The sequence below is a fragment of the Pocillopora damicornis genome, chromosome 3 (genome assembly GCF_964200805.1).
Source record: "Pocillopora damicornis chromosome 3, jaPocDami1.2, whole genome shotgun sequence".
Taxonomy (NCBI): Eukaryota; Metazoa; Cnidaria; class Anthozoa; order Scleractinia; family Pocilloporidae; genus Pocillopora; species Pocillopora damicornis.
The window spans coordinates 5,948,973-5,967,480 of NC_142672.1; the positions used below are offsets into that span (position 1 = coordinate 5,948,973).

Sequence of the window (18,508 nt, forward strand, 5' to 3'; positions counted from 1 at the left end):
ACTGAAAATTCAGCTGGGAATGGATTTTTTGGTTTTAAATTCAGGGAGGAGATTCCAAAGAAGGAATTATTATAAGTTCTTTTTTTCAAAATTATCTAGTTATTTTGTGGGAAACTAAATGTTCATAGTGGATTCATAGACAGATAGTTTCCTAAGTCCAATTTTGAATACCAAGCGCTACCTGGTTTACATGCAAAGTTCTACATTGGACTGGCAACACAACCATTTCATAGTATTTCAATTTGTGAGAACAAATTTTTTGCAAATCTAGGACAACCTGCAAAATTTTCATGCTACACAGCTACAGAAAATTTCCTTCAATAAATGAAAACCCTTAAAATAGTAGTTTAACAAGAAGGAAATCTCCAGTAAGGTAGGAAAAATTTTAAAAGAATGAGTGTAGGCAAGAATGGTTGTGGTGAACAAGGATTTCAAATGAAAAACTTGAAAATTTGAGGATAGATTTCTAACTTTGCAAAAGCAATTATTTCCTTTAAAAAGATTTTGAATTTTGTTTAATATTTAATTGATAAGAAAATGTGTTTACTCCATTCCCAGAAGACATTTTTTCACACCACTCATTAAGAGTAACCATACCTATGTAAAAAGAAAAAAAAAGTTGAATGGAATTGCTAGTAAGAGCTTTTCCAATGGGAATACATTTGAATTACAAAGACTTTCCAGAGCATTCATACCAAACAATTAACACTGCTAATGGTTCCCCTGTTCTTGCACTGGCTTATCAGAATGAAACATGGTAATTACATCTGTTGACACATCTGATGACACATCTGACTATAGAAAATACCCTTCCAATATAACTTACAACACTTAATGCAGTGTCATGTGGTTTATGCTTCTGAAAATTGATTTTGTTACTTTACAGAGTTTCTGCAGTGATTTCTATTTTACTTGATGATGTAAAAAAAAAGAAGCAGTTCATAAAGCCATTGTATTCTTTGGTGCAGGTGGCAATGTAATGTTTGCATTAACTTCTCCATACCACAATGAAAGCCAAATGCATTTATTATTTTTTATAGCTTTGTAGTTGATATTTTGTCTAATTTGACATCAGTTTAATTTTTAAGGGATTTAACAAAACACAACACATTTTCCTAATACGAAAAGGAACATTACAGAGTGCTGTGTGAATCAAATTACTGCTTCTATAGCACAACAACTAACAAAAAAAAAAGGAATTGTGACTGAAATGCAGTGGCATATTTACAAATTATCTGCTGGTTGCTTTTCAATAGGAAAATTTTGCCTATTCATTTTTTTAATTTTTACTTGGGTATAACTTTATACATTATTTTATTGAGTACACATTAAAAAGGTTGTGCTATAAGGAGAAAAAGAGGCCTATAGTTAACTTTATAGTTAACTATAACTTTATACATTATTTTATTGAGTACACATTAAAAAGGTTGTGCTATAAGGAGAAAAAGAGGCCTATAGTTAACAGAACTTTCCATCAATACCTTTTCCATGATTGAATTTCCAATTGATCCACTTTCTCTTGAATAGAACTTGTCCAAAAAACTACTTAAGACCTGACTAGAGAATGTGATGCGGCAGGAGGCACAAGTAAGTTTGAAATAAGTAAATGAAACATGATTTTACTCTGTTTTTCAGCATTTACCACTAAGTGATGTGTTATTCAAAAATAAAAGAATTTCTGAATCTCCGAAAAAAAATTATCCAATTGATAATCTCTTAATTCTGAGTGATTCAATGAGTGCAAACTTCATTTAGAATCAGCCTGATGCAGAATGTTTGTTGCTGACCAGCGAACCACAATATCGATTTAGAAATTTTGCGAATTGAAAATAAGCCGGTCTTGATTCAGTAGGATCCACTGGAAATACCTCCACCGGATTGACCACAACATTTCTTACAGCTCTAACCTTCTGATTTCGGTGGTGTTACCCAGCCATATTTCTCATGCGTCTTCACTAATCGTTTATAAGCAGATTCTGCCTCTTTCTTAGAGAATGCCTTTTTGGTTGATCGGTCGATTCGTCCTTGACCTTTCACAACGGCAGCAGAGAACTGTAACACTATAGCCTCAACAGTATAAGCACTGCTCCATCCTTTGGGAGTCAATAGCTCCATACAAATCGCTCCACCGTCTAAAACGAAGCCTCCTTCGATTCGCGGCGCAGAAACTCGCATAAACGGAGGCGCAAAGGGAAAATTATCGGGAAATGTAATATTCAATAGAATGAACTTGGTTCCAGTTTCAACCATATCCCTATATAACAAACTATCTGTGTCGATTTTGTATAATTTTACGTTCCATTCGTAAAGATTATCCTCCACAAGTTCTGCTGAAAATAATTTGTTGTCACAACGCACAGTTACATCGTGAAATTCTTTCATGAGTCGCTTTGCTCGAACCCTTTGAGCATGAGAGGAAGACATTTCATTCACATCGCTTGTTTTCACACCATTACTCCCTGCGGTTTTCGCCGGCAAAGAATTTAGGTGTCTTGTTTCTGTACTGCTTTCTTGAGTTTGATTGCTAAATTCCCCATCCTTTCTTTCGCTCTTGAGGTCCGAGTTTCCCTTTGTTTTACACCCACTCTTATCGCTACCTTCTCCGTTGCGGGATTCACGTCTAACCAGTTTTCGAAAAACGGACGCCATTTTGAGAAGTCCGCAAGTAAAATTCGAAGAGGGCAAAACAAATACCCGTTGCTGACAATTATACGCGCTCGGAATAAAACAATTATATAACTGAGTCAGCAATCCTGAGCTGTACTTCCCTCCCGAGCTAAAATCTAATCGATTCCTGTTGCGACATTAAAAATAAACACAAAAGTAAAGACACCGAATACATCGTCAAAGTCCCCTGACCTCGTCAACAATAAACATCGTGATGACGAGCGAATAGAATCGTGGGAGGTTTGGTCGCTCCCAAATCAAAGCGAGGCTTGTACGAGGCTATTCAGCTGTGGACTGAGTACCAGTCTTGCAAAACCCGCCATTTTTGAAGACGTCGATGGAAGTTTTCTGAAAAAATAACTTTTTCTATTCTCAATAATATGGAAAATAGATGAACACTACCGATCACTGGAGATGGAAGTAAACTTCGAAAGGGAGCTTAAACGTATGTTCTTATTTTTGCCTTGCTTTTTTTGTCAAACAACTCAAAGATATATAGCGTCTTAGCTATCGATAGATCTCAAGTTCACATGGAGACAGATCGACGAGATTAAACATTGAAGGTCTTAATGTGTTCGTGATTCTTTTTTGCATGTTTTTCATTTAGAGCTCAAGAAGAAAAAACTTAAAGCGCAGGAAAAAGGTGATCTAGCCGAAGAGGCTAAACTCTGCAATGCTGTCGGGGAAATGCTTTTCCATTATGGTGAGAACACTTGATTACGTATTGTGAGATCTTGTTAACAGAACGAATTCGACCAATAAAACGAGGTAAATGTCATTAATAATCAATATCAACTCATAACTCAGGGTAAAATGCCCGGAGAGCCACATACATCATTATGCACACAGTTCTTGGATAAAGGAAACGATGGCGACTTTGGGACTACCGCTTTGTTTTTGTAAAGATCTTCGCACAACCCCATACTACATTCAGATTAAAACTGATTTAAAGATAATTTAAACTTAACTTAGCATGGTGCATATCATGTGATGTAAAGTGAAGTGTGTCATTCAACTTACTTAGGATTCTATGAAAAGGCTGTTAAGGAACACACAAGGGAAGTGCAGTTATCTGAAGCAAGTCAAGACACTATCGGAGCTGCTATTGCTCACAGAAAAGTGGGAGAGTGTTTGTGTGCACTGAAAAAATATAAGGAGGCTCTGTTTCACCAAAACTTGCATCTTGAGGTAAATCTCAGTAACAGATTGTTGCCAACAATGTTATGCCCTCTCTTCAATATTCCCTCTGAATCACTAAATTGAATTGTATTTATTTCATCCCAGACATTATTCATATGCTGATAAAGCTAACTTAAAATGGAGCCTTAGTCAATTAGTTTTTATTGGAAATGAGGGGTTCTTCTGTGCACTTTCATCAATTCATTTAAGAACATTATCATCATCCTGGTTGACTGTAGCAAGAGTGACCCACACAGATGAGGCCCTGGTACTGCTCTTTTCCTCCAATGCATTCGATTTTCCCACTATGTAGCTTTTTGGGGATGCAAAATACAGATAAAGAGCCATCACTTGACAACCAAATCTTTGTGGCTCAATGGCTAATCACAATATTTTTTAGGTAAACTTGCTTTATGCACAAGACTTCCACTACTCAAATCTCCTCTTTTTACTTTAAACACACAAAAGCTTGCTCGGTCAGCAAAAAATCTTGTTGAAGAACAGCGGGCCTTGGCCACCATTGGGCGCACATGGCTTGTCCACTCAGATGATGCAATCAATAGTGACGAGGTGGAAGAATTTCTTCTTGAGGCACAGACTGCATTTCTGAAAAGTCTAGATGTCTGTGACAAACTACACAGAAGTGTTTCCCAAAAGGAATTGTTAGAGATGAAGTCAAGATTGTATCTCAATCTTGGTATAATTTATGAAAACCAGAAGGATCTGTGTAGAGCCAAGAATTTTATGGAGAAGGGTTTGATCATTGCAAGGTAATTTTTCTCTGTGCAATGTATAATAATTGATGAGTGATCTTAATGTTGTAGACTATAATTACATTACAATGTATAAGCATAGCACTAAGCAATACCATGGGCTTAACTCATGCCACTTTGCAAATTTTAGGTGGTTGGTAGAGGCTTCCAGCTGCATTTATCAAGAACCCATTCCCCCACCCCCAGATAGAATGCCAAACCCCTCCCCCCTTAATAGAATGGCAACCCCCTAGGTTAGCAAATACCTCAACTCAGCCTTGAGCTTCCATTCCAGTAGGCTAATGATATAAACAAGTGTAACATGATCATCTGTTTTAAGATATTAGAGATACAAAATCAATGGATGAAAATACCAGGAAGTTTGTTAAAGAAGTAGAATGGTGGCTGTTATATCAAGTGCATGGAAACATTACAAACTTGAGAACAAAAGTTTATCTTTCAAATTAAGATTTCATCTTAGGAACAAGAAATAGTTCTTGTTTAAGTTGTAAATTTTTCCCTGTAAAATGTACATAACCCACAAACCTCCACCCTTGCTAACAATAACTCTTGCATGCTACACATGCCTATATATTGTTTGTTCCACACTCACAACAAGATGAAAAACATCTTTCTCTATTTCTTCTCCGCTAAAAACTCACTATCTCTCTTATTCCATTTACAATGGTATTAATGCTTGAAACATCAGCTTTCAAAATTTACTGAGGTGGTTTATTGATCTCTATCATATTCTTGATGATGATCAACTGGTAAGCCTTTTTATACTTGAATTAAAAGTATATGTGGATCTGAGTTCAGCAAGCTTCAATAAATACACTCTACCATGCTGAGGCTTTGTGTTCTCACACTTACAGAGATCAAGGTTTGAGGGACACTGAGTACCGCTGTCTGCTAGCAATTGGTGGTATTCAAATGAAATCTGATCAAGATGCACATGCCTTGAGGTGCTTTGAACAGGCCTTACTGGTGGCCAGACAGGGAAACAACAAGTTTGATGAGGCAGATGCTTTGGCTTTGTTGGGAAAGGTACTTTAGGAGTTAACCTCTTTTATCTACCACTTCATGTTTAAGTGTTGGGGTGAATGGGGTATTAGATGATCTATTAAATAATTCAGAAAGAAATAAACCTGTGACTTAACTTTGTCATTCATGACATACAACTGTCAGTCGCAACAAGACTGAACCCCACATTTCTGCAAATTAAGTTGAACTGTGGCTTAATGTGACCAGGCTCACAAAATGCATGACATTTTTGTCATAGTTTTAGAGTTACATCTGCAGAAACTATTTCCTATTGATAATCAAGTCATCCCACACATAGGATGTGCATCATAAATTTCTTGTATGTCACACTATCACGCCTAGCTTCAAAATCATAAGAATTTCCTGCTATTGTTTGATTCCTTATAAAAGTAGTACAGTTAGTTAGTTTAATTCAGTAGTTCAAAGTTTCAAGACCTGCACCTACAAGTTCAGGACCTGTATAAATAAATTTATTTGTGGCTATATGTCTGTCTCATTGTTCAAATAACAACATCAGAACCTGCCTTGGTCACATCAATTTAAACTTCTAATTGCCAGGCTGAAAGCGGACCTGGAAAAGACCCCTCAGAAACAACAGCACTATAATGCCCCACAAATAACTTCCTCATTGCATTAGTGTAGGGAAGCAAACTGAACTACATATCTTCACTGACAGACTAAAACTGGCCAAGTAGTTTTTACAAACCAAACTTAAGCTTATCCTAAGCAAAGAACTCCTGGTGTGATTCTATTGACAACTGCTGCTGAGGTTGTCAAAATGTCAATCACTGTCACCTACATCAGTCATTTTCATGATCCCCCTTATCCAGATAATTAGAATGCATGATCAATTATTACCCATGTATTCAAACCATTTACAGTGGTAGATTTATTGTTGATGTGTACTTTCTTATTTGTTAGGTTTTCCTCAAGCTGGGGGAATTTTCAGCTGCTCATAGTAATTTAAAGAAAGCATACATTATTAATAAGACCAAGAGATCTGATGATCTAGAGGAATTGAAATCAAGTTTAGCAACAGGTAAAGCCAAATCTGAGGCCATTTTTTTTCATATGTCATTTACTAAACCACAGCATTCTTATCCTTTCTCTTGTTTTGTCTTTGTAGCCATAAAGGGAATTAGATTTGAGAGAAAATGGGCTAAACTCTCAGAATTTTCTCTGGATGAACAAATTAAAATATTGGACACCCTTGGTGATCTGTACTGTCAAGCAAAGTCTTTCCGCAAAGCTTTAGGTTTCTACAAGAGGGAGGTAACTTTTCCATTCAATTTATAGAATAGCTGCATTGTATTGTATGTTCACCATGCAAATAAATTCTTAATAATAAATGCTTTTAGACTCAAGTGGAATTCTCTTGATGTAACCACCACTGGACTTGGTTTTAACACCAATACAGGGAAAAAATTGTATAATTCTATAAGATATGAGTGGTGAATCTTTTAACTCTGTAATTGATCTGACCATCTTGTAGTGAACTTCAGTTGTGTGTAAAATTGACAAAATTTATGCAATTTAATGGATTCCGAACTGAAAGAAAGTCAAAATTAATAATCTGAGCACTTATATTGTTCAATTGTTTCAGTGCAAACATGAACATCGACAAAGAAATTTTTTTATTACTTATTAATCATAGTTGTAGCAGCCCCTGTTTTAAGGAAGTAAGCAAAAAAAATGATAATTAAAAACTATGAGGCTTATTTTGAGAATGAGGGGTTCAAAATATAGCAGAGTGGTAATTTTAGGAGATTCAATGATAGTACTTACTGGTTTCAAGGCTAATTGACTATTAAAATGTCTCAACTCTGCAGCTTGATTTGGCCAAATGTGCAGGGAAGTCTGGCACAGAGCTGTCACCTATTTTTGTGTCCCTTGCAATAACATACTTTGACCTCAAATGTCCTCAAGATGCCATTGACTGCTACATGAAAGAACTAGAAACATTCAGTTTGGAAGAAGGGGATGCCAAAAAGGTAAACTGGAGAGTAAAAGTTGAATATTTGAAATTTTTATTTCACATTTATGTACTTTTGACCATCAACTCCTATTTGTATTAACTAAATGGTACAGCTTGCTACATGACTGCAAAACTCAGTTTGCCTGACTCCCATATGATTGTTGATTAAATTTCCAAGAATGTTTCCCAATCGCTATGGTGGCCTGAAGGGTTGCAGCTTATAGTACTGTTCTTTAAGGTCCTCTGTAGTAATAGTAGAATTGAGTTTTTAATAATCCATCTGCTCTTTTCTCCTTATCAGTCCTGAGACAGAAAGAGCAAAGTTTTCCTTTGAACCTGGTCTACTGAGTAATCTGAGAAAATTGACCATTATTGTGGGGATGGTTCAATGCCTTTGCTTCAAACTGTCTAACAAGCAGGGGTTTCAATAAATTTTCTATAAGTGGCTGCCAATGGTGTTATTAATAGGTGGCTGTGCCATAAGGCAAAAGCCAGAGACAAGAGGCTGAAAGAGAAGGCAGCAAGAGGTCTTATGGACAGTGGTAGACCGCCATTAACTGGCTTTCAGTGAAACCCCTGTTTAATGGTTGTCAGAAGAATGTAAAGTGGTCCTAGTTGAAGTTGATGATGTGTTACAGTCCTCTAAGAGCTTTCTTTATGTTGTTTTGTAGAAGTGCGACACGTGGTGTAACATTGCATATGTGCATGATAAAAGTGGACATGATTATGAACAGATTGAAGATGCCTACATGAAGGCCTTGTCTTATGCCAAACAAGCTGGAAAACCACAAGCTGTGGTAGGAATAAAAACTAAATGTGTTAAACTTATGTTCCCTTGAGGTAAGCATGCTTTGCTTAGGAGGAAACTTTTAAATGATATGGACAAAGTAAGTGGGTCTAAGCAACATTGTAGGCATTTAGGATTGATACAGTAGAAATGGTTATGGTTTCTGATAATTTTGAATAAAATCATCAGGAAGTATGATTGACCCTTTCACCTCCAAGATCTCATTTAATTTAGTAATTCTCCTTGCCATCATCCATACAGTTCTTGTGATATTGGTTCTGAGAATTTGGTATTTTAATTATAAGCTTTTGGATTGAGTTACTTGAAAAGAAAGCAAACCAGAAAATAAATTGACAGAAGTAAACCTCTTCATCCAAGCTGCCAGCGCTGCTAATTATCTATGGTTAATGTTTTGAACAGCTGGGGGTGTGGAAATGCTTAGCAGATACACAAAAGATGTTTGATCTCAAAGACAAGTACCAAACATCAGTTTCCAAAGTTACAGAACTTGAAAGACAGTTTGATATTGAAGTTGTTAGTGATGACAGCGATGATGAAGAAGGAAGTAGTAATGGTGATGAAGATCTTGCAAAAGTTTTGATTGAAAATGAATTACTTCTCTCAGAATCTGGTAAGCAGTGGGTACTTCTTTCTATCGACAAATAATGTATAAATAGCCCACAGGCAAAGCCCCTATAAGCCCATGTTTAGTTTTAATATGTAATGATTTAATTTTTAAAAAATCAGTTATTACTTCTTTATATCTTTCTCAAGTGGTAAACTAAATAATATTAGCTACCAGTCCATGCTTTGTTTTACTGCCTCTGGTTATGTTTAATCAATATCAAGGTGCTTTTTTTAATAAATGTAAATGGTTTTTTATTTCTGAACAAAGAGTAATCATCCTTGTAGCTTTAATAGGAGAGGGCTAAGTTTATTTCCCCTCAATTTTGTATTTCTATGTAGATGAGGATAATGACAATGAAGGAGAAGATTCCAGACCAAGGAATAGTTCAAGACAACTAAGAACAAGAAGCCAGGTGAATATATTGTAAATGTATTGAAGATTAAGTAAATAATTATTTATGGCTTTTGTGATCTAGACTCCATCAGGTGGCAGTTATATCATACGATAATGCCTTTTGCTGGGTAAAAAATTTAAAACATAAATCAAGAAGCCAGCTTCTTGCACAAGTGAGATCTTTTGGGAAATATTTTCCAAGTACCAGTAATTGGTTTTCCTTCACAATAGCAACAAACCATTTGGAAAAAAAAGAAGAGCTTAAACAAGTATAGTGCATTTCCTTGAGGTATGTTTTCAATTGATAAATAAAATTTTCATCTTAATTTATTTTTTCTGTTTTGCTTTTTGGCAGCGAAAATATGTGAATGAAAAAGGAGAAACCCCACTACATGAGGCAGCAATTGCAGGAAATCCACAACATGTGAAAGAGCTGTTGGAAAAGGTGAATGCTATTCAAGCTGTTTGTTAGTTTTTTGGAAAGTGTGAAAGTTATTTGCTGCTGACGTAATGTACAAACTAAGTTAACATTCAGAAAATGACTTTACCATAAATTATATATCTTAACATTTAAGTAGCCCAAGAATTTCCTAATACTCATGTAAATGAAACATTTTATGTGCTTCAGGGTATATTGATGCAATGCTCTACAAAGGATGTTCATTTGTTTACTTAATGTCCATTTTCAGGGATCTGATGTCCATGCAAGAGATTACTGTGGCTGGCTTCCACTTCATGAGGCTTGCAACCATGGTCACCTAGGTTCTGTTCACTTTCCTGTCTTGCATGAAACCAACTGAAAAACCTGCATACACTTGGAAACAGTCAGTCTCAGAATACACTTGATTTAGGAGGATCTTGATCATTCTCAGATTAAATTGCATGGAGATTGTTGGATTTAATCTTGTGACTTAAAAGGTGTTGGGTGTTCATTTTTCTTTGGAGGGGGAGGGGGGATACATTGGCATAGTCAACAATGTTTTAGACCCCTTCTTGAAAGGTTCAGGTTAGAGCTTTTGTTGGATCACTCTGTTGTGTTCCTGGATGCAAGAAGACACTTAACCCTCACTGTGCTTCTCTCCAACAAGGCCCCTATTCATTGGGTGGATAAGGCTTTCCACTGGATAAATTCCCGTCTGGTGGATAGTAGAGTACATTTTGTCGACACTTATCAGCTGGGTAGCAACTAATACTTTGGATAGTGCTACCTTCCCTTCAAACAGTGGGCTCATGTGTATAAATGAGTGCCAGCCAATGGTCAGGATACCTAAAATTGTTTGAAATACCAAAGGGATAAACCTATAATAGACTAGCATCCCACAGGAGGATAAAGGGGGAGGGGGGGGGCAATACTGGTAGTGTCTTTGTACTATTGTAAGCTTCCACTGGATGAGCCTTTGGACTCAGAAACTGATATTACCTTTTGATTTGTAGAGGTGGCTAAGCTTTTACTCATGGCAGGGTCAAATGTTAATGACCAGAGTGGTGAACACTGCTGTGGAGTGACACCTCTCCATGATGCAGCTGAGAATGGGCATGTTCATGTTGTCAAGCTCTTGCTGTCTCATGGAGCATCCATCAATCTGAAAGATTACAAGGTTAGTTTTGGAGAAATGCACAGAATCATTGTACATCATAAGTCAGGTAGTCCCATGATTTTATCATTAATCCTCCCCTTTAGCTGCCACACATTTCCTTTTAAATTAGTGATAAGAATTTGTCACTGGATCAAAATAAAAACTTGCACTGAATAAGTTTGAGTATTCACTTCACCTGTTTGTTGGATAGTGTATTGATATTATAGGGAAAATTTACATGTCTATCACTTCTGGGAGTTGAAGGGTTAATATTCTGCTGGTCTAATAAAGTGTTGAGCAACTGGTGTTTTTTGCATGAGTGAAAACAGGGAACATTGTTATGGAGATGGAAATATTGTTTCAGTTATTTTTTTGGTGGTGAATGGAAGGACTGATTGACCATGATTCACAAATTTTTTCACTCTAATATCTCAAGCTATGCTTATTTTTCATACCTAACCTGATTAAGCTGAAGTTGAGCTTTATGTTTTTAATGGTCAAGCTGCAGTTTCTACTTTACATCATTATAAAAATGGCATTAATTATCTTTCTATTTGACAATTTCATGATTGCTCTGTTTGTTTATACAGTGTAATAATACTCATACTGGTACAAATTCTCTGCTTTTAGTTTGTTTGTTTGTTTTTATCACCAGGGTCGTACAGCTTTGGAAGCAGCCATCCAGACACTCAATATTGATAAAGCTGATGATGAACTGTCTACAGGAAGACAGCAGGTGGTAAAACTTCTGCGCAATCACAAAGCAACTAAAATTAGTTCAGAATTAAGGAGACGAAATGTAGTGTTTGATGATGATGATAATGATGAAGAAGCAGATGAGTCTTCTCAAGAGAGCACAAGTGCTCTGCAAAGATTCAATGATAAATTAATGAAGAAGGAGATTGAAAGACTTCAGAGAATGAACAAAAAAATTTTGGACAACAGCAACCAAGGCCATGTGGATGAACCACATCCTCCCAAGACCCTGAGCAAAGGAGCTTTCATAAGTGAGGATGATGATTCGCAGGAAAACCAACTTGAAGTTGTTCTTTCATATCCTTCTAGTTCTTCTGGTGGGCCAGCACATTCTTCTGTTCATCATGTGGTTGGCAGTGCTAATGACATGTTTTCTTGTGATAGTGATGAAGCATCCTTTGATGCTGTTCACAGTAATGGAATTGATGTTGGTGATGATGATAGTACTTACGCATCTATGGATGAGGAGAATGGTGTTGAAATGGTTGGTTTGAATGATCAAAACTCTGATTTTGGGTTAAGTGCATTGATAACTGATCCCATAATAGGAACATCAAGTGATACTAGCAGCCATTACACTGGTCCAGTAGCATCTCATATTTCTCAAAAGACTGCAGATTGGCTTGTGGATGATGTTGGACCAAGGAGGGCAAAACGTAAACGTCAAGCAAAGCTCACAAACCTTGCCAGATCAACTGATCGCACCAGACAAACGGCAACCGCATCTAGGCCAAGACATCGGTTAAGTCTTGGTAACACTCACAAAGGGCCTCACCCAAAGCAATCAAGATTGGTTGTATCACAAGAACCTAAAGCACCAGAGAGTCCAAGTAATACCATGTCGTCTCGTGATAATTATGTGACAAATCATTGGTCTCAAAATGATCTTTTGACATCGATACCATCTGGATCAGAGGTAACATCTACTGTTCTAGGTGTAAGAACTAGTGTTTATGACTCTCCTGGAGCAAGTTCAAGACACACAGGAACCCCAGGAGGAACTCCACCCATGCGCCTTAAAGTATGGGTGCAGGATAAAATGTTTCTTATTCCATGTCCTCAAGGCAATGCACAAGAAGCTAAGAGTGTTGGATGGTTAGCTGAGCAGGTTTGTTTTGCTTTATCTCTCTTGAGCTTACATCTTTAGTGTAATGCCTAAATAATTGCTCAGGGCCAATAATTCATGGATTTTACATCTTTTCTCATTCATTCCATATTCATCTATTTATTTTAACTTATTTTCATTTAATGAAATTTATTTTGCTGGATATGAATAAACTTATGCTCAAACAGGTGTATGACTTTTTTTTTTCTAGAGAGAGAGAAGGAAAGTAGCAACTTTAACCATTGTACCCCTAAGTGACCAGCATCTGATTTCTCCTTGTAATATCACTCTGAACCAAACATTGAGGTCATGAGAATAAAGGGAGCTGTGATTGCTAACCGTAAGAAGCTCCAGCTCTCAAACAAATTCTCCTTGTCAGCACCTCAGAAAATGTGTACAAAACAGCATGGCAAATATGCTTACTGATGTTAGGGTGTAAAGGGTTAATTTTACACTCAAACTATGGACCTCATTGTGGAATCGCAAAATTTAAATTACGTTACAGATCTCTCATGACACAATTGCAGTATTCTAGATTTCTAGCATAACTTTATAAATTAAAGTATTTTCAACACTTTGGATGTGCTAATTTTTTGGTACTTGCTGTTGTTTTTACCTCAAAGGCTTCCCTCAGGTACTTTTCCTCTTCTGGCCTTCGTCCTGTTTTAGCCCTGAAAACAAAGGAGGGTGCTTTCTTGTCAGTGGAGGATAAAATCACAGATGTACTTTCGAGTAATGAAGAAGTTATAGCATCAGTGGAATCTTGGGACTTGCCTGCATTGTCAGAGAGATATCATGATGCATGTCTCAACACCAACACTGGTAAATTATACTTTACAAAGTTTTAGGAGGAGGAGTCTTAAAAAAGCAATTTATTTAGTTACTTTGATTGTATTTAGTATTGCCTTTTTGTGCATTTTGTCAGACGTATTTGCTGTGATTGCTTGCCTTGACAAATCTTTTGTCCATGGAAGATCTGTGTTGTTTTCTATGGTGTAAATAATCTAAAGCTTTTTTTTACTTCGTAACCTTTCTGGTGGATTTTCAAGGGATTCCCCTTCCCTTCCTTTCACTCTACATTCTAAATATCCAGGGTTTTTGCATCATCTTGAAATTCTTACTTGCCTTGCCAACCCAATGGTTGGAGCTTGGAACACTGTACCAAAGTGCTGGATCACAGATAAACACTTTAAGTACTAGTTTGTATCTCATTAATAACACCACAACATCTTTGTTGGATATTTCATTCCTTAAAAAAGTGAATTAATGTGATCAGAAATCTTTTACCTCACTAAGTATACATCAAAATAATATTGTTTTTCACTATGCCTGATTTTAAGGCTTGACATTTTTTCACCTATTTCTTTGTCCCTAGTACCTCAGGTAGATGTACTTCGCATCCTTGAAGCAGATCCTCATTTGTCAAGCCTCCATCTAGTAAACAAAGCATTACAAGATATCTTTGTGCTGCCTCTATTCAGAGCTCTGCAGTGTCATGACACTCTGACAAAGCTCTCATTGCCTGGTAACAGGATAGGTATGTACAAAGAGGTTCCAGTGATACTCTCAAACTTATGACTACATTGATCCACCATTTATATTGTAACTCAATGAACAAAGTGTCATGAAATTTTTTGATCAATTTAAAGTACTTTTTATTACTGGATTCTCATCCAGGTGACTCTGGCATCCAGCATCTAGTATCAGCTCTCCCAACTCTCCCATCCCTTGCTGTACTGGACCTGGCCTCCAATGGAATAACTAACAAAGGACTGTCATTTGTTACTGGTGCTTTGACTTCCAAGGAATCACTGAGTTCAGGACCACAACAGGTTTGAAAATGGCTCCCAAAAAGGGGGAAGATATGTCACTGGCATCTGTTTTACCTTGTCTTGAAAGTAGTGACCCACATTTCTTGCAGTTTTGGCGACTTTATCCTTTCAGCCCTTGTCATTACTTCAAGACTAGCTGAAGCTTGCACTGTAAATGGTCCACTCTAAGTTATTGAAATTTTTTAAGAGAACATTAGCAAAATTATTGCTTACTATCAGAGATATCTTAATAGAATTTTATTATAAGGGAAGTTTCTTACAATTTTACTTACATTTGTATTTCAAAAATATTTTCAAAGCTTTTCAATTTTAACTGAGCTAAGTTTTGAAGCTCACTAAATCATGTTAGCATGTATTGTGCTCTATATAAGAATTTCACTACTATCATTGCTTCAGTTTAGAAATATTTACAATTAACTATCACTATGCTGTTGTCTTTTTCCAGAACTGTATTCTTCAAATGTTGGAGGAACTTGTTATCAGCTATAACTGGTTGGGAGACAGTGCAGGTAGTTCACTGGCTGTCATTCTTAAAGGATGTCCTATTCTAAACATTCTAAGAATAGAATCTTGTGGGTTGACTCATGAAGTTGTTGCCCAGGGAAAAGCATTTGCTTCAGCCTTAAAAGGTGAATTTGTAATTAAGAGTATGTGAGTCTAACAAAGATTAGTGGATGCTAGTGGGTCAAATCATAACTAGGGCTAAATCTAGATTTTACCTTAGCTGAGGATTTTGATTTCTACTCTGTGACAAGACATTTAACCTAAGATTAAGGGTTCATCTGTAGAGGAGAATAATCAAGGGGATATTTTCCAGCCTTGTGTTTTTGTTGTTTTGAGAGTGCATTTTACATTAACCTCTCCCTTTGCCTTTGTCCATCAATGCTTCGAATGATCAATCGCATTATCCAAAATTTGGTGGTACATTTATTTTTCTTTAAGCTTCAACTAGTGAGTTTTTTGTTTTTGTCCTAGAGGAGTCTGTTAGCTTGTACTAGAAGGTGATCTATTTAAAGTCAAATTATTTATAAGCATCTTAACAGTGAGATTTCTTGAGGTGTACTAAAATGCAGGTCATACTTTTTCTACTCTAACCATGGCTAGTTACACATAACTCTGGAAACACTAACTTATGAAATGTACTCATAGCACAATGACGTATGCTTTACTCCTTCAGGTTCAAAGTTATTACAATTGTCTGTGGCCTACAATTCTCTTGGCCCTCAAGGAATAACAGATTTGATGAGAGCTCTTCCATCTGAGTCATTGAATCACCTGAATGTAACCTCATCGCTGCAAGATCAAGGCAATCAATTGGCTTTCCAAAGTATAGAGAGAATTATGGAAGTATGTACAAGCTAAATACTTACTGTCAATTAGAGAAGAGAATTTTAGCTCTCAATTGAGATTTCTGCATGTGTAAATTTCCAGTTGTTGAAAAGAGTGACATTCCTTTTCACACTGTTAGAGGTTTTGTAGTTTGATAAATTTCTGCATCACTGAGTTTGGTTCTTTGAATTTTTGACACAGCATAAACTGAAACATGGACATTTTAATGAAATTTCTGTCCTCTCAAAAATTTGTTTCAAACATTGCAAACAGAAATCTAATGATTTGCACTTCAGTACCATAAAAAAATGCTATTTTGTAAACTCTATAATCTACACCATTCCTGTTTTGGAATGTGCACTGGAAATTATTTGATTACTGAGTGTTCAGTGCAACATTACTTTGAGATTTCATAGTTTTAACAGCATAACATGATGTGTGTATTTTTAGATTGGCTGTGTCCTTTCTCATCTGGTTCTTGGAGATTGCTTTATTGGTGACAAGGACCTGGAGCTTCTCTTCAAAGCTAGACATATATTCTCAATTCTCAGTTTGGATCTGAGTTGCAATAAAATTGGTGCTGATGGATTGCCATTCCTGGAAAGGTCAGACTTCAAAACAATGATTTCTTGCATACTAATCACCCTATATTGTTGAAGTTTACCTGAGGAAAAAAGCTCTCCAAAAAAGTACAAATTCTCCTTGTCAGCATAGTAAGAAATTTGTAGAAAACAATATCAAGAATAAGCATACTGAGGGTTAACATTAATCTCATGCTTTTAATTTTTTTAGACTTGTGAGGGAAAGCTGCAAACTTTCAACTCTTGTTCTGGCTGGTAATGAAGGCATTGACTCTGTGGGAGTCAAGGGTTTGCTTGTGGCTGCTAAGGACAGTAAAACCCTCAGAAAGCTAAATTTGTCTACTTGTGGAGTTCAATCACCTCTTGATGACTCATTCTTTGATGCTTTAAAAACTGCAATTTCACAAGGCGACAGGGAATGCTGTCTTGCAGAACTAGAACTATCTCACAATCTGATCAGTACTGTTGATAAAGAAAGATTGGCAGAAGAGTGGCATATAGGGTATGGAGGAGAGGGTTTAACATGCTTAAAGAATAATCTCTGCTTGTTGACAAAGTCATAAATTGTGGTGGGTGAGCAAAATTGAATTCATTTAAATTGTAAATAAAGGGCTTATATTTGTAGAATATCAAGTGTTTTTCACTTCTGACAGTGTCATGTTACTCAAATTTAATGGGCAAGATTTTTAGTGTTACTGTGGCAAAAGTGATGTACCAATTAAACTTCATATCAAGCAACTGTACTTCAATTCTTACTTCCAGTAGAAACAGAAGCATGGGTTCAGGATTCACTTTCTTTTGAAAATCATAAAATTTCATGACTTTCAGTGACCTTTGAGTGAGCTTTTGAAATTTTCACATGCAAAGGATAAGGCAGCTCCAATCAGAGTGAAAACAATCAATTCTTGAAGGCCTTTTACTAAATTGTTCTCCAAAGTTTAATTTCAGGAAATTTCCCATGTCTCTGTATGACTCACCCCCAAATTCCATGAATTTACAGGCCTGCAAAATGATATGATGGTACTCCACGACTTTACAGGTTTTCCATGATCCATAAACCTTTTTCTCTTTTGCATTTTTGAGCCTCACTTTCAACTTGGTCAAGAAGAAACAAAGTGTAAAGCCAACATGTAGTCATCTTGGGTACACAAGCTTGGTCAGTTAACCCTAAGAGTGACATCTAATTTCTCTTTACAATATTATCCCTGATTCAAACATTAAGGTCATGAGAGTACAAGAAATAATCACCAACTTGAGAAGCTTTTGATTGTGAAACATAATCTCCTTATCAACACCTTAGGAAATGTATAAAGAAGTGTGGAGATTATACTTACTGATGTTAGGGTGGAAAGAGTTAAGGATAAGAATTGTTAAATAGAGTAAATTTTGAGGGTTGTGAGTAATCCAGATTGCTTTGGGTTTGCTTTACTCTCCTGTGTGATTGGTCCAGAGAATGCCCATCATCCTCTTGACTAATCAGCTCAACACTGAAACAATTGTAAAAAAAAACTCACATTTTCCCACTTAAACTCTCATTTGCTCCTTGTGATATTTTTCTCTCCCCTGATTAGCTGTGTTGATAACTTTGGTTATCGTTTTAGGTGATTCAAATAAATAGTGCTATTAATACACAAACCCAAAAACCTTTCCCTCGTCCTGACTATATTAAGGATGTGTTATACGGTTATTTTTGTTGTTGCCAAACCTGTGGGAAAAGTTGCTTCCTGTAACAAAAAAAGGGTTGTCTTGCAGTTTTAAAGAAGGGAACTGTAGAACATGCGATTGCTCCCAAGTATAATTCTTAAACCATAGGAATCACTTCATCTTGCCTGTTCATGGAGCCAGTAAATAATTCAGTAATCTGAAGTATGTTAATATCCTCCTGTACTGTTGGGTTACAAAA

At 36.4% G+C, this 18,508-nt stretch overlaps 2 protein-coding genes across 2 annotated transcripts; one reads left to right on the top strand and one right to left on the bottom strand.

The window, feature by feature from the left end:
- Positions 1-1,008: 1,008 nt before the first annotated feature.
- Positions 1,009-2,879, bottom strand: LOC113677439 (ubiquitin-conjugating enzyme E2Q-like protein 1). Its single transcript, XM_027194243.2, has one exon. The coding sequence runs from the start codon at positions 2,647-2,649 to the stop codon at positions 1,903-1,905; it is 747 nt and encodes a 248-aa protein (XP_027050044.1). The 5' UTR covers positions 2,650-2,879; the 3' UTR covers positions 1,009-1,902.
- A 68-nt stretch (positions 2,880-2,947) lies between these two features.
- LOC113677443 (tonsoku-like protein) lies at positions 2,948-17,343 on the top strand. Its single transcript, XM_027194248.2, has 22 exons — positions 2,948-3,112; positions 3,275-3,370; positions 3,692-3,855; positions 4,315-4,616; positions 5,474-5,645; positions 6,564-6,681; positions 6,769-6,914; positions 7,472-7,633; positions 8,289-8,414; positions 8,825-9,035; positions 9,371-9,444; positions 9,781-9,870; positions 10,115-10,187; positions 10,860-11,023; positions 11,658-12,866; positions 13,487-13,685; positions 14,239-14,400; positions 14,541-14,695; positions 15,141-15,324; positions 15,873-16,042; positions 16,475-16,629; positions 16,817-17,343. The coding sequence occupies exons 1-22, from the start codon at positions 3,082-3,084 to the stop codon at positions 17,166-17,168; spliced, it is 4,515 nt and encodes a 1,504-aa protein (XP_027050049.2). The 5' UTR covers positions 2,948-3,081; the 3' UTR covers positions 17,169-17,343.
- The last annotated feature ends 1,165 nt before the right edge of the window (positions 17,344-18,508 follow it).

What these genes read in the sequence shown, in the direction of transcription:
- LOC113677443 (XM_027194248.2), top strand. Translation starts at nt 3,082, where the DNA reads ATGGAAGTAAACTTCGAAAGGGAGCTTAAAC. An exon ending in ATTTGCTTCAGCCTTAAAAG is followed by an intron (nt 15,325 to 15,872) that starts GTGAATTTGTAA and finishes TTACTCCTTCAG; the next exon opens with GTTCAAAGTTATTACAATTG. An exon ending in GTATAGAGAGAATTATGGAA is followed by an intron (nt 16,043 to 16,474) that starts GTATGTACAAGC and finishes GTGTATTTTTAG; the next exon opens with ATTGGCTGTGTCCTTTCTCA.
- LOC113677439 (XM_027194243.2), bottom strand. Translation starts at nt 2,649, where the DNA reads ATGGCGTCCGTTTTTCGAAAACTGGTTAGACGTGAATCCCGCAACGGA.